Source organism: Ambystoma mexicanum, chromosome 2p, assembly GCF_040938575.1.
Source record: "Ambystoma mexicanum isolate Mex_15411 chromosome 2p, UKY_AmexF1_1, whole genome shotgun sequence".
In the NCBI taxonomy this organism is placed as follows: Eukaryota; Metazoa; Chordata; class Amphibia; order Caudata; family Ambystomatidae; genus Ambystoma; species Ambystoma mexicanum.
In genome coordinates, this window is record NC_090923.1 from 730,129,771 (window position 1) to 730,146,282 (window position 16,512).

Here is a 16,512-nt window from a genome sequence, read left to right on the forward strand (position 1 = left end):
GCCACTGTTTGAAATAACGCAAAATCATAATACCGCCTTGAAACACCCAACATTGCAGGAATCTATAAGGAAGGCATGGTATCAACGCTAAGACACACAGGGGACCACAGTGCAAGGGTGTTTATTGAACCTTCACATGGGTGGGCTGAACGCCTATTTAAACCTACATCTACAGATGGGAGCAAGCTAGTACCATCAAATAATAATGCAGTCCTAGCACAGTCTGGTCAACATAACCGGGCCTATACTAAAAAAAAAACTATGGTCAACCCTTACTACTAATTTACAAATAATGTGGGTTGATGTTCATGAAAAAGAAAAGTGTTCCCAAAATGATAAGTCAGTATTTAATACGCTTCTCTGCACTCCTTCCCATGAAACTAGCGCGAGAATAGAGGCTTGAGATTTCGTCCCTTATTGGCATTATACATGATTTATAAATGTTAATTTTCAGGCCAGAGAAGGGGCCAAAGCTTGAGATGAGGGACAACAGTTCGGGAAGGAAGGAATGGATGCTCGTTAAGTAGCACAGAATGCCATCCGTGAAGAGAGACAGCCTGATGTCCACCTCTCGACATTTGACGCCTTTAATTATCTGGTTTGGTCGAATGGATATGGCTAAGGGCTCCATGGTAAGTGCATACAGCAGTGGCGAGCCCTGCCTTGTTCAACTGGACAGTCTGAATTAATGACTCAGTCAATGTGCCATTCACTTGGACCTTTGCCTCAGCAGCTCTATACAAGGCTGAGATCCATTTCAGGAAATTGTCTCCAAACCACATTTTTCCCAGGACTATCATCATGTAGAGCGCCACTCCACCCTGTCAAAGGCTTTCTCCGAGTCTATTGATATCAGACACGCCTCAAGGCTGGACTATCTGGCATAGTGCGTCAAATTGATGGTCTTCCTTATATTGTTTGGGCCCTGTCTACTGCTAATGAAGCCCGCCTAGTCTCCTCGTGCCACATTAAGCATCTGGTCTTGCACATGTTCAAAATTTCATTTTGTTGCTTATTGCATTGCTCTCAGAATGGCTACTGGAAGAACATCTTCCTCAGTGAGTATTTTCCGATAAAGGTCACTTGACTGCACAGAGTGGATTGATTGGATGGCGAGTTCAAACCTTATCCGGGGGATGGGAAACGCTTTGGGTAGCGAGAGGACTTTCCTCCAAAATAGGCCTTAAAGGTAATCCCATATCTTCCGTGATAAGTTTAAGGCTGCCAGTTCAAAATGACAAAATCGGTATTACTTTCTGCCGATAATAGAGTAGTGCTGGCCGTAACGAGCATTTCCAAACTTTTCTGTGTAAGAACAGGGCTCGTCGTGCTAGAGACGGAACCTTTGTGCATAAGGCCTCTCCCCACTCATGTTCATTCAAAGATGAGTTAATCCAAACATCTAGATATTTTATCGTTTTTACTTGTATCAACTTGGTGGATTCTGGGAACAAGGAGAATTTCTCTTTGTTTCGGTTTTGATGGGTGAAAAAAACTAGGGTTTGGGGTCTTTGCAGAATTGACAGATAAACCGTTTTCCTGGCGATATGAAAATAGGACATTTAAGATCTGTTGTAATTCAATCAGGGTTTTGTCCAGGAGAACCAGGTCATCTGCATCGGCCACCAAGGTACAACTGTGCCATTTGGGATCGGTGGGTATGTTCTTACATCTTTGCAGAGCATTCATGTTCAAAATATACAGATTAAAAAGTATTGCGGCCAGAGGCATCCCTGCTTTAGGCCATTCCACGTTTAGATGTTTCTTGATAAAGCACCTCGACTTGAGTCTAATCTGTAGCGACGTGGCTGTATATAGGGCCTGAATTGCTGCTAACAGGTCTGAAGGACAGTTCCATGCTTGTCATTTCTGCCAGAGCCTTCGACAGTTGACTCTATTGAAGGCTTGTTTGAGGTCTATGAATACTGCGTAGATCTTCGTAGTTTGCTTTCAGTGCTTCCAGATTTTATACATTCAATAGCATAAGATTGATGTTTATACCTGCTCCTTTAACAAAGCCGTCTGCCGGGGATCTATTCTGCCATTCAGCTTTGACCAGAGCGATAACTGGCGAAGAAGTATTGAAGCAAAAAGTTTTCCCAATGGATCTAATCATGCAATAGGCCAATAGTTGGTAGGTAGGGCTCTGTCACCCTGTTAAAGATCAGAATCGAAGCACATTTTTCCAAGACAGAGGGATCTGAGTTGTTTCCATTATTGGCAAAAAGAGAGAGAAACAAAAATCTGCCGAAGCTTCCAGGTGTAGCCTCAATAAGCTGTTAGAGAGGCCATCGGGACCAAGGGCCCATGAGGTGTACAGACATTTTAGTAATGTCAGAATATCATCCCAGTCCCAGGTGAGATTCCGTTTGTTGGTTATACTTTGCTCTTGAGACTCTTCTTCATTAGCTCTCTTTGCATATAAAGCAGAAAAGGAGTGACCCATTCTGCTTCTGGAACTGCCGCAATCAAGGACGGCGATATTCTTCGATGGTCATTCAATAAAGGCCAAAGTTCACGCGTATTGTCTTTACCCAATGTATTAAGCATTGTCTCTGTGTCTAGTTGGAGTCGTCGTGCCTTGGACATGAGAAGCCAGTTTTTATACTACTGCTTTCTTTTCCGAATAAGCACAGTCCGATCTTCCTGTTGGCTTAATTTCAGTTTTCTTAAATCCAATCGATATCTTTTCCTTTCATCAACCAATTCTGCATTGTGTAGATTATGGACTACATGTATGCAGAGATTTCGATTTTGTTTTTTTTTTTGTTTTAAAAAAAAAAAGTGTTTTTTTTTATTTATTGAGTCTGTAGCTTAGTAAGGTACTAACATCAACTCATAGTTTAGTCCCTCAACACCGGTTTTTGGATTATTTAGGAACTTTGTCGTCCTAATCGGAACATCAAAAGCAAGGATTCTAAGTCTATTTTTCCCCCTATTCATTAGCAATATCTGTAATTTGTTTACGGTCAACCCGCTTTGATTTTGTCTCCAAGTTTTTATTATTTTTTAATTTTTTTTTATTAGTTTCCACAACAAACAGCAATATACATCATGAGTTGCCACTTCTAATACTTAATATTTAGGCTCTGCTGTTTACTTTCAAGCATGTCCATACTGATTCGACATGTAGCTTAATCCCGTTCTCCTTTAACCAATGGGCTATCTCTCCCCAAAACATCCTAATTTCTGGACATGCCCAAAACATATGTATCATTCCGGCATTAACTTCTCTGCATCTAGGGCATGTTTGTCGTTCAGCATTCTCAAATCTAGCTATCCGTTGGGGAGTCAAGTATGTCCTCTGGGTTACGCATAGCTGTATCTGCTGCAGTCTCGCGTTTCTGGACACCTTTTTGTTTCTCATTGACCATCACTCATATGTTCCCCAGCCTCTTCTTCCCAATCTAGTCTTACTTGGGTCACTTCTTCCCCAACCTTGAACATTAAGAGCTTGTAGATTCTAGAGATCTCGTGTCCTCCATCTGCCATGTCCTGCATCATTTCCATGGCTTCATCAGGTTGTTCCTCTAGCATTATTTCAGACCATGCCTTCTTGATCCGCCTGATCATTCTAGTGTAGGTGATGTATTGCCCCACTTGTAGGCCAGTCTCCTCCACCAAAGCCCCAAATTCCTTTATCTTCCCTTCTTGCCATATGTCTCCCATTGTTGCTACCCCCACTGATTCCCATCGCCCCCGAATCGTTCTCAATTGTTCATCCCCTGTAGTGAGTGCCACTAACGGCACTTGCGGGGAACATGGGGTTGGGTTCTTCATGACCTGGCATGCTTTGCGCCATATCTTCCATCCTAACTCCAGCATCCTCTGACCCCCCCCCCCCCTTTCACCTCCAGCTTAGGGAGCCATTTCATCTCTTTTAGGAAATATGGGCCGCACTCTGAGCTCAACAGTCTGGACGTGGGGTCCTCAGCTAACCATTTTGCCACATGCTTCAACTGACTTGCTAGGTAATAAACCTCAAAATTTGGCAGTTTTATACCACCATCTATGTCGTACATGTTCTGCAATTTCCACAGGGCGATTCTATTTCTACTACCATGCCATGGGAACCCCCTGCATATGCTCTGAAGTTTTGCAAAAAAACGCTTTGGTCTCATGTACGGTATGTTTCTGAAATAATGCAGTAATCCAGGCAACACGACCATTTTCAATAATGCCCCCCTTCCCATCATAGCCAGGGGTAGTTTAGTCCAGAATTTCATACTATTTTCTATACTTACTACCGCCTTCTCAGTATTATGCCTGTGCTTCTTTTCCACCGTGTGGTTAATGTCTATCCCCAGATATTTGAATGTGTCTGTCTCCCATGGTAATTGCAGGACTGGAAGTTGTTCCTTTGGGACACCTACGTACCTCCCCAATGGGAGTTTACATGATTTTTTAGGATTAACAGCAATGCCCGATAATGTGGCAAATCGCTCCATGATTTCCCTTATGTATTGGAGATTTTCCTCTGGGTATTGCAGGTACAGCAGCAGATCGTCTGCATATAACGAGATTAGGTGTGGTTCCCCGCTTGTATGGATCCAGATTATTACATATTGTTGCCTTAAATATATCGCCTGGGGTTCCAGCGCAAGTATATATAGCATTGGCGACCATGGGCATCCCTGTCTGGCGCCCCTGCCGAGTTGCCATTTCTCGGAGATACACGCCCCCGTCTTGACCCTGGCCAACGGCTTACTATACAGTAATTTCACCCATCTGAGGTATCCTAGCCCATCCCTTATTTACTCAGTTGCCATCAGTCAGGGCCACTTGACTGAGTCAAAGGCTTTTACTGCATCAAGTGATACAATGGCAATCTCCCTTGGGTCTCCTTTTGTGTTACACGATCCGTGGAGCTGTCGTAAGTTGTCTGATATACTTCTGCTCGGGACATACCCTGTTTGATCGGGGTGCATCAAGTTGCCAATAACTCGCTTCATTCTGTTGGCCAGCACTGCAGTTAGTATTTTGCTGTCTTGATTTAGTATTGACAGTGGTCTATATGATCCGCAATCCTTGCCTGGTTTATTTGGTTTAGCGAGTGGGATGATAGTCGCTTCTCTCAGGGACTGTGGTAGCGTACCTATTTCGAACACCTTGTTCAACATTGTTAGTAGTGGGGGGAGCACCTCACCCTTATAATTTTTATAGAATTCACTTGGGAGCCCATCTGTTCCTGGGGTCTTACCGGTGGGCAGTAGCACCACCACGACCTCCAATTCCTATATTGTGATTGGGGCTTCTAGACCTTCTTTCTTCAGTGCTCATTTTAGACAGGCCAATGTCTTCGAGTGTTTCCGTTATCTCTGTCGCCCCCCCCCCCCTTCGTCCTTATACAATCTCTTATAAAATTCAAGAAAGTGTTTACTCCTTCCCGAGTATCAACAATGTGCCCGCTCTCTCCCACTACTGCTCTGATGACTGGTCTGGGTGCCTCACTCTTGTACAACCAAGCCAGCATTCTTCCTGCTTTGTCCCCGCCCGCATGCTGCCACTCCATGTATTTCTTGTAGTTTAGATTCCACAATCTGTCCCAGTATCCCGCACATTCCAATTGCAGTTGACTTATGGTTCTAACTGCCTCCTCAGAGTCCTCCCCCTTCACTCATCACCTTCTCCAGTTTTGTCTCGCTTTTTGCAGTTCCTTCAATATCCCTCCTTGCAGCCCTTTGGATTTAGCTATCGCTGCTCCCCTTATCACCACCTTGAATGCTTACCATAAGGTACCCGCTGAGTCTACACTACCGGTAATCTAGAATTTCCTCTCTCAGGTCTTCTCTGAATTCCATGTCTTGTAATGCCTCTGCTCTGAGTCTCCATGTTGGAATCTTAGCTCTCGAGGGCAGATATTGCCACGTTAAAACCAGTGGCGAGTGGTCCGATAGGACCCTCGCTTTATATTCTGTGCTTGTTATCTCCGCCATCATTTCCTGTGTAGCAAACATGTAGTTCAGTATATAGCTTCTGTGGGGCTGAGTAATGCGAGTAGTGGCTATCACTTGGGTGCTGTACCCTCCACACATCCTCTAACCGGAGCACCGATGACAATGTCTTCAGAGCTTTGGCCGCCGGGGCAGGTTTATCCCATTTCAAATCCGATCCATCTACCCTTGGGTTCAGTGTACAGTTGAAATCCCCTCCCTATATCATTGCTCTCCCCAGGTATGCATTGACTTTGGTGTATAAGGACCTGATGTACGACACTGTGTTTTGGTTCGGGGCGCATATGTTTACAATACATATTTCTTTATTCTCTACCAACCCCCTAATTGCCACCATCCTCCCGTCTACATCTATTGTGGTCTGTAGTAGTTTGAATGGGACATGCGGGGTTACCCACGTGATCACCTCCCTAGTGTACGCCGAGTATGGCGCTCCAATAACAGTTCCCCTCCATTTCTTTTGGATCACCTCCTGTTTTTCTTTTGTAAGGTGGGTTTCCTGTATCAAGACAATATCTATCTTTTTCCTTTTTAAATACATCATAATCTCATTTCTTTTCAGATAGCTGTTGAGCCCCCTTACATTCCATGTAATTACTTTAAGGTCCCCCATGTTCATCTGTATCCGGTTTCCTTCCAGCCCCTCTCCCTCTCCTACGTAAGGCGCAGGTGTGTAAGCTCGTTTTCCATTCTATACTTATAACACTTCAACTCCCCCAACTCCCTCCCTTCCCAACCCCCAACGACCCTCCCTTCCCAACACCTCAACACTCTCTCCAACTGCCCCCCACACCTCCCATCCCCAACTTTTGCACAGCTCCATCCCTGGATCTCAGGCGTTCCCGCATTCAGTCCTGGTCTGGGTTGCCGACCTCAGGAACTCTGCAGGAGGTTAACGCCTATCAAAACTATCTGCTGGTGTGAGGGTGAACCCTCCGTGGCTCCTGCATTGAGCCACAGCATATTGCGTGCGCTTAAATTGGTCCTATGCATGGCTATTTCACAGTCTGTGTGCATCATACTATATTCTAGTCCCATAGTTTTAGCCATAGTCTTAGCCATACTGCACCTCATCCTCTGGCGCCTCCATATCACTTCTCTGTGCCGTCCTCCTTTTGTGTCTCTGTACCGGCAGGGCAGTTCTGCTCATCCAGCCACTCCGTTGCGTCCTCCGGGGTGTTGAAAAACAAAGCCCTATTTCGGTGGAACACATTTAGCTTCGCTGGGTACATCAACATGTACTTGAAGCCCGCCGCGCACAACCTCTTCTTCACTGTTCCATAATTCAGTCTCCTCCTCTGCATCTGTAGAGTGTAGTCTGGGTATGCTGTGATGTGTGTGTACGCCCTCTGTATCGTGCCTCCTTTTCGGAAGAACTCCAGAATCTTTTCCCCATCACGATAATTCAGAATGTTGGCTATTATCGGCCTCAGAGTTGCTCCAGGTGGAGGTTTCATCATCAGGGCCCTGCAAGCTTTCTCCACCGCAAATCCCTGGGTGAGAGCCCCACCCTCTATTTCTTGCAATAGCATGGTCTCTATGTAGTCCGTGGGGTTGATCCTTCTTCTCCTTCAGGGAGCCCTACGATACGTAAGTTGTTTCTTCGGGCCCGCCCTTCTGCCTCCTCTGCTCTGTTTTCCAAGTTACTCACTTGTTGCCGCAGTATGTGGATCTCTGAGGTGTGTGCTGCGGCGGTTGCGGTTTGTGTGCACTTCCTTCTCCAGTTCGTCTGTCCGTTCCGCTATTTTCTTTGCATCTTGCCTTAATAGGTTGATGTCCTCTTGTACTGCCCCTATTTTTAGGTCCAGTGTTCTTATTTCGCTCATGGCTCCTTCTAATTTAGTTTCCCATGCAACGTTTAGGTCCGCAATTGCGTCAAGGATTTGTTGATAATTCCGCCCCGTTTCCCTTGTCTGTTTGTAGGTTCCTCTCCTTGCTCCTTTGTATGATTGGGGTGTTCTGGCGAATTCATACATGGTCGGTTGTTTCCCTTTCATTTTTGGAGCCTTGAACGCCATCTTAAAGCCCCCCCGCATCTATTCGCAGTTCCCGGGGCTAGGAGGTTCTCCGTCCACTTCTGGTCTATATGATGTACGAGTCTGCACTGGTTTCTGCTCGGGCCTTAGCGTCTTGACCTCACTCCCCGCCTCGGCTTGTGTGGTGTTCAAGTTTTGCTGGGGACCAGTCAGAGGCCCAGGGAGGGATAGTGTGTGCCCTTCCATGTTGTGGGCTTTCGATGTGGTGATTATGCCAGGTTTCCCCACTCCCGCTTAGCGATGTCTGAGGCAGGCACCCTTATCTTGGCACTGGCAGGGTTGTGATTAGTATGTCCTCTTTGCCGCCCCGGATCTTTGGACGTTGCTGGTTCACCTTCTGTCAGTAATTTCCTTGTCTGGCCCGCAGTCCTGTCGGGTCCCGCTACTCGGCGCTGTTCAACCCTCTACTCCTACTTTGCTGTTATTTCTGCCTTAGCAGCTCGCTGGCCAAAGCCCCACCGTACCTGGGCCACAGACATGGTGTCCTTCCGTATGCTGTACATTGGCTGCAGCACCCTGTATGCGCATAAACAATCGGCTGCAGGGTCTCACCGGCAGGCAACTTTCCTCTCTACTGTGCTGCTCACAATGTGTGTCGGTTCCACTCAGAGTAGCACCTGATCGTGCCTCCGCTGGTCAGGAGGGCAAACTCGTGTCATTTCGGGCAGTCCATATTCTGCCCAGGGTACTATGTTTGCGCTTCCAGCGCCTCTATTGTAGTCTCTTTTCGAGTTTATTGCCAGGGTGGGTCCAGATTTGTCCATGCTTCCCTGAGGGCACCCAGTGTCTTTGCTGCACTCCTGAGTCCACTGTTATGGCCAGTCTGCACGTGTCTCGGGCTCACTTGTTTCCGTGCAGTTTAAGAGTGCCTCGTACGTCAGTTTCACCCGCCTTGTGTTGCCAGGGCTGCTCTCCTCACTTCGGCGCTGGCAACTATGTAACTGCTTGCCAAGACTGTGTCGCGGTACACACTTCTCCTCCCCATAGGGGCTGCCTCCAGAGTGAGCTCTCTGTGAGCTACTGTGGTTTATTCATGCTCCCATTGCACCTCCACTGCTCATGTTCGTTGGGTTGATGAGCGGCCAGTTCTGCGCAGTGACCGCAGTGCGTGTATGGCGATCCTTCGGTCTGGGTATGCAAAGTCGCCTGACCTTGTCTGCGTGTTCTTCCGACACCGCGTTGGTCACCGGCAGTGCCGGTCAGCATCTCCAGCCCCGTTTGTGATTCCTTGGTGCAGTGTGGGGGATGCTCCGCTCCTCAGGTATTCCTCTCAGCTTTCCCAACGAATTGTGCCTATCATCCAACCGTCTGCACCCCGCTGGTGTCTCGTGGTTCGTCGTCTTTTTACGTTCCTTTGTTCTTGCTGTCTTGTCGTTCTGCCATTTTGTGTCCACAGGCTGCATATATTCACCGACCTCCTGCGGCATACAACTTCGAAACCCAGGCGTCCTGCAGGCCAAAAATATACGCACCTCTTTTCCGCCGTTACTGCCACTTTTAGATGCACTTTCAGCACGGAACTGTGGAGGATCAGCAGGAGCTCCTTCGGGTACGCGTCCACTTAAATGGCCCTGTAACCACGCCCCCATTTTGTCTCCAAGTTAGTGCCAGTGGGCAATGGTCACTTTTCGTAGTTGGAATAACTTTCAGGGTATGAAGCTCTGGGATCAATTTCATAGAAGAAAAGATATAGTCCAAATATGCAAGGGAATTCCACATCTGCCATGTCGGAGTGGGGGGAGGGGTATCTTCAGGAAGTTGTCCAATTAGCATAAAAATAGATCAAGCTTGAAGTTCGTTCAGCCATGGTTGGACTTTCCTCTGCAACTTGTAGTTGGATATCAAGGCCCCAGTGGTATCAAAGAGATTTAAGTCTCCACATAGAATAAATTGGAGATGTTTGTATCAAAGTTGTAACTCTATTGCCGATAGTATCGTCTTGATAAATAGTGAGTCATTAATGCCAGCAGGATTCCAGTACTGGTTATAAATGGCCATATATTTACGAGATTCCTTATGTGCTGCAGTATTCTAGATGATCACAATTTATGTGAAATGGTTTGGGTTCATTTCATCTCTTCTTTAACTTCCAAATTTCTGGCTGACTTTACCAGGATGAGCAATCCTGAAGATGGGCGCCCAATTTTCCCTTCAAGGGCTGGATTTAAATAGGGGATATTTCCATCACATATCTGCAAAGTCTGAATCCAGGATTCTTGAAGGCAGACAATATCGTACATCTGCAGCATTCCATTCCCTTCTACGAACAAGTGAGAGAATCCTTGGGTATTCCAGGTGCAAAATTTCAGCGGACAAGCCACCAAATTGCTGATTACTAGTTTACCTGGGACGATGTTTTCCTTTGTCCAGCTTGTAAATTGGCGCATTTCAGGTTTGTTTGTCATGGTATTGTCTAGCCACCTCACTGATCTGTTGGTCTTATGCCCACTGTTGTTGAAGTTCACTAGTAATTTACATGATTGTTCAGGGTCTCTCATACTGATATCAAGAAGATGGTTGCCCACATTTGGTTGGTTGAATGCTGCCCTCTCATGTCTCGTAAATTCCTTCTTAGGTAGTAAGGACCCCAGAGTTTTCTTAGGTGAAAACATTTAGCTTAGATCAAATCCTAACAGTAGGAAAGCATGACTCTGAAGTATTGCTGTTTTCACCGCGGTTGAGAACAGATGTACGATCAACCAGTTGTTTGTTCTTTCTTCAACAAAATGGATGATTCTAAGGTCTCTAGCATCTAGATGTTTCAATTCAGGAATTAATTGCAGTAGCTTGATTACATTAGTGCGGTTTAAAATCAGACCGCCTGTTCTTAAAATGCGTTCAAATATGATAGTACAGCGTAGCCGTGATGGTTTCAATAAATCGAACTTTGGTAAATGTACACTCTGTTCTTTAGAATCTTGAACGTATGTTTATCTCTCTATGGGTTTGGCTTTGTTAACCACTTTAAGGCACTTTTGGTCTAACCTGAGGAAGGCTTTTTGTCTGGAAGCTGCCAATAAATCCACGGCCATAAGATTTGTGAGAACCGAAATGGGTGGATGGATTTGATACTTCCAAGTCCTCATCAGAAATGTCTTCTACAGAGATGTGGAGATTTTGAATAGGAGTGGTTCCTTCTTTGAATTCTTCCTCTGATGGATAAACAAATAACTTTATGATGATAGCTCTCTGTTCCAGTTCTTCATCAGTGATTTTTTTTTTATATTAGGATTCTCATCTCGAGATTGAGGTACTGAATTTTCTTTCCTATTGCTCTCTGTTGATTTAGGAAGTATTTGTGGTTTCTCCGCTAGAATTCTTAAGTTGCATAAGAAGGCTATTGATCTGTTTCTTCAAGGCTTGTGGCCTCTGGGCTAATTTTTCAGTTTCTTCGGTAAGGGGTTCACACCTTTGATCATTGCGGTTCTTTTCTCAAAGATGTTTTAAAGCTGCTTATTCAATACCTCTGATTCTCCACCTCTTGAGTAGTCTGTGCAGTTTAAGAGGTACTTTAATGGGGCAAATCGGAACAGACAGTATATTTTCCTGTCTATCATCTGAGAATATATCCGTCTCTATTAAGTTCCGCATCCACAAAGTCTATTACAGTACAGTTTTCAATTGTGTCCAGTCTTTAGAATTCTGGTCATTGTACATGCATTTGGTTGACTGGTGACTTCTTTATCATAAAACTGACAAGAATTTATGCTTGGTTTCTGTTTGGATTTGGTGGAGGTCTTAGTTAAATATAGGATATTTGAAATAGGCGTCTTAGACGTAGAAGGATGGTGGTCTTCTGTTATGTTTTGAAGATTCTGACTTGAGGCGTTGTCTTTCGCAACACAGCATATTCATCATATCTAATATCGAGATCATCATTTTCTCTGCATGATCTCCTCTTGCTAGGTCATACAACCTAGCTTGTCATTGTGCAGACAATTCCGTCTCTCTATCGAGCCGGAATTGAATTTTTGTCAAAGGTTTCCAAGTATGTTTGTTTCGAATGGACCATGGCCAATAAGGTCGCTTGGTCTTTCAAGGCGTCACTAATGTTCTCATATAGCTTCAGTAATGGAGCTAATGAGATTGTTAGGCACCCATCACCATATTTTGTAAATCCATCCTAAGCATTGGATTAAGGAGTGTCTTGCCTGCTTTTTTCCCCATTTAGAATTTGGTGTATGGACGAGTCTTTCAATGAGACTCGGTTTTCCATCGAAAGATCGTCGGTCGGGATCAAAAAACTTGTTCTTTGGAGTGGTGGCAGCTCCATGGGCATGTGACTATATACCATTTCATCCATCTCATAGGAGCCTAAAAGAGGCACTTGGGAGTCTTGAAGGGTCAGGGGTATTGACTTTCATTAGTTTCTTAGTAGAATTGATGTCCCTCCTTTCTTTTAATTGCGTGACCACTTTTGATATAAGGGTCGTAGGCATATTACTTGACTGGATTTGATGGTATTTCAATCAATGGTCTTTTGCTGAGAAGTTCCAAATACAGCATTTCTCTTTTGCTTACTATGCAGAAGTGCCTCGATTTCTTCAATATCGAAGGAAAGTCTTGCTGCTTCTTACGCTCAGTCTTATTTGAGTATTCCTTTGTGCAGTCAGGAAAAATATCCTCAAACACTTCTCTGAGCGGAGTCTGTACAGGTCTCAATGCAGGTATTATTAATATTTGGAGATCCAGTAGTTGCTGGTCGACTAGATGGTCTCCCATTACTCCTCGAGTAAACACATTTATTTGTTGCAGGTGTCACTCTTTCCACATTATTTTGAGATTCTCTAACCACGTTCATCAAGGTTGCTGCTACCCCATCGGCCATAGTGGTATGAGACACTATTTCATTTGGTGATTCAGCATTCACTTCCTTTGAGGTAATTGCTGCGCGGACGGGCAAAGTGGTTGCGAGCCGGGGTCAGAGAGCAGTAAGCAATTTGGGGTCAAATCTGGGATAGATGATGGCACATTAGCACAATGATTAGTCTGTGGGGGTGGCGACTCTCTGTAACAAATGTGATACTTTTAAACTGGGTGATTCTCGGTGCAGGATCTCTTCGAACGAGACACCGTCCTGTGGGAAGTTAAGACTAGAACCCCAAGAATCAGTAGCAATGAGTCGGTTAAAGTCTAAGATAGTCGCATGAGCTGCTGTTTCCAACCTCAAGTATGGCATTTGGTTAATTTTATGCTGGCAAGTAGTAATGCTCTCTTGATGACCATCAGCATAATTAATTGATGGCTGTTCCAAGGTTATCTTTGCATACTGATATTCTACCGGTTCTGGGACCGTCACAGGCACATTTTCCCCTACGGTCGTGTTCTTTTTCATCTGGTTTCTCGTTCACGGGCCGAGAGCAGTCATCAGCTTGGGTCCCACGTGTCCCTCAGAGTTAACTCTTGTTAACTCTGCGCCGGCGCTTTGTGCACTGCAGGCAGCTTTACATTTGCAGGGGGTGGAGGCAAGTTGAAGCAAAAGCCCTCCTCAGCAGAATAACACTGCAACATTATCCACAGCAAATGCCACTCATTGAATCGCATTGGAGAGCAAAACACAGAGGTACACTGCTTGCATTGGTCACCACTTAATGTTCGTTAATTGATGGACAAAAATAAAAAAAATGGGGATGTGGTGGGTGCAGGGGTTAAATCTTTGTCTTTGATTTTAGTCATTTTGAAAGTAGGAAATTCCTACACCAAGTTACACCACTGAATCTTTAGAGATCAAAAACATGAAGCAGTGCAAAGCTTTGAAATGTGCACAACTATCTTCAAAAGCTATGTGGATTTATTGGAGTTTCTTTTACGTGAATTGTGAACTGTCTTGGCTGATTTTGATTTCTGCTGATTAGTGAATTTGGGTGATCTTCGTCTTTGCCCAACAGGGAATTAAATTTCTCTATTACTGATGTTTTGGGTGGATCTCCCATTCCAGAGTAAACTGTTTGAAAACAAGTCTGTTTAATCAGGTTCGAATGCAGACTCTTTTGTCTGGAGTAATTCAGTTGAAAGTATCTATCAGTTGAGTTCCTGTAGAAGCTGAGCGAGAACATGTGTACCATTGCATATTTAGACACTTGCATAGCTCTGTTAGTAACACTTCTGGTTTGTTTTTTTAGCTTGCAATACAGAAGTATGAAGAAATGTTTCCAGCGTTCTCGGATTCCAGGGAATGCAAACTTGTCAAAGTAAGTGACTCACTAAGTGACTCACTTCTTAATCTTTAGCTGTCCATGTTTCAGAAAGGAAGTCAAGACCTTTCTTTTGATTGAAATGAAAGGACATATGAGCACTGCTGCCATGGGTGGGATTACAATAACTTTAGGGGAACTTGTCATATATTTTAAATTGAGACAAAACCTTTATCCCCTGTCTGTATTTGCAAATTATTTCTATAATGAACATAGTTTTGTTTTCCTCTACAGAAATTATTAGAGGCTCACGAAGAACAGAGCATCGACAGCTATACAGATTCTGTAAGTACTGGGCTGCGCTATCTGATGTATAGTGTTTCTTATCACTAGGAGAGGTAAAAAGGGATTGTGTAGGCTTCCGAGAGCACTTGGTGGACATCGCCTGATCAATGTAACTCTGCAGCTCAGCTTTGGAGGCCTCCCTGTGAATGCAACTGTAGGGCAAACACAATATAGCACTAGTTTATGAGGGGCTAACATCCACTGGCCCCATTATCACTGTGGTAACTAGACCTCACTAATCTTTTGAACTTCTAGCAGATTATCGGGCCTGTTATTGCAAGGCCAACCGACTTACAAGTTTGTTACTATTACCTGAGCTGGGACACATAAACAAGGATAATGTTTTTGTTTATTTGTACACATGCTCAACAATAAATAAGATGTCAGCATAGTTGTAAAACTAAATACTAAGGGTGTCAGGATATGTATGAGCCAAAGCAAAGTATGACATAATAGTTTCAAATATCTGGGCCCAAGTGATAGTGGTGTTCCTGGCCCAAGGACTCAAAGGAACATACCCCCAACTCCCCTTACACTAAACTAGTTCCTTAGAGAAATGTTCAGAGTTCAATAAAATAAATCCTTAAATCCATAGTTATCAAAATCTAAAGTTCAAAAAGGGTGCTTCGGGTGTCCCAGAAAAATGTAGCTATACAAGTCTCTTTTGTTTCCTCAAGGAGGGTGTCTCAAGCCATATTCGTGAAGAGGATAGCTCAGGGGCAACACGCTCACCCTGGAAGAAAGACCACGCGCAGCAACACAGGTTCGATCCCCAGGTCCGCACTTAGAAACCTCTGGGTATTAAGCGCATTATAAATAACCAATTATAATTATAAATTAGTCTTTCAGCCTTCTCCTTGACCCTCTCCCAAATCCCATGGCTATCGAACAGAGATTTTGCGGCTCTTGTAGATGTCGCTTGGGTCTTTTCACAGTGGTTCGCTCAAGAGTGGACGTGGAGCTTCTTGCCCACTTGGGTGTTCCAGCTCTGCTTGCTAGTATGTCTTGCTGGCCCTGGTAAGGTTTGATCGACAATTATGGCCCACACTTGGCTGTCAACCTCTTCCTATGCTGCTTTCTCTGGGACCTGCCTTTCCCTGGGCTCTTCATGTTCTTTCCTTCCGCTTCCCTAGCATAACGCAGTCCTGCTACTTACTACACGTTCCCCAAGCCAACCTGGTGCAGAGCAATTTCCCTGTCCTTATGGTTTGATGTTCTCTTTGACTCTGGTACCCAGATAGTTGGGCTCTATCCCCTTCTCTGGCATTTGAGTGTCATCCTTCCTGTAATACTCTAGTCTTCCTAGTCAGAATTACTTGACATCTGTGATTGTCCTCAACTGCCTCACTCTTAATGGCCTTTTCCACCATGGTTTCTCCAGCAGCCTCCCTCACGTCCATCTCTTCCTTTGACCTTCCTCTAATCTTTGTCTCCTTTCCAGTACTCTGGTATAATCTCACTCTATGGCCTACTGTCTGCCTCTTACTTTGTCCAAACTTATACATTTTCTTGTTTTGTTCCCAAATAATCTCTCCCTCAATCTCTCAACACTTCAAAGTTGCCTTCTAGTTCACACACTTACTTCCCAAATGGTACACCATGCTTCGCTGTAAATTGGTACCTTTCTCGCTCTGACAATCTCGTCCTTGCTCTCTGAACAAATTAAAATTCCCTTCTGTTTGACAACCACTTTTCTCTGCTTACCTCGTAACTTTTATAAAGCTAAATCTCCTCTCACTCTTCCAAACCTCTTAGCTTATTACACACTAGAGCTCACTCCCCGCAGCACTGTCGTTGCAACTTCTTTGTTTATTGGGCTTTCCTTGGTCTGCCTTTTAAAGGATATAGGCGCCTCCCCTTGGTCGAGCTCTGGCATGATATCCAGCACCTATATAGTGTTGAACAGGCTGCACCCGAATTAGGCCATGTGTTCATTGTGAGGTGGTCTGTCCAGAGGATGGCCTGGAATGGTAATGGACCCAAATGCTGTTTAGTATTTCAAACTGGCCAGGGGTTGTATGTTTACTCTCCTTACTCTCTTGT

The 16,512-nt window shown here is 44.7% G+C and overlaps 1 protein-coding gene across 1 annotated transcript in view; it reads left to right on the forward strand.

Moving 5' to 3' along the window:
- The window catches only part of NAPA (NSF attachment protein alpha), a 433,641-nt gene that overhangs the window by 354,069 nt on the left and 63,060 nt on the right, over positions 1-16,512 (forward strand). Inside the window, exons 9-10 of the mRNA XM_069644342.1 lie at positions 14,113-14,181; positions 14,419-14,469. Of these exons, the coding sequence (XP_069500443.1) occupies positions 14,113-14,181; positions 14,419-14,469 (120 nt within the window). The remainder of the gene's footprint in view (positions 1-14,112; positions 14,182-14,418; positions 14,470-16,512) is intronic.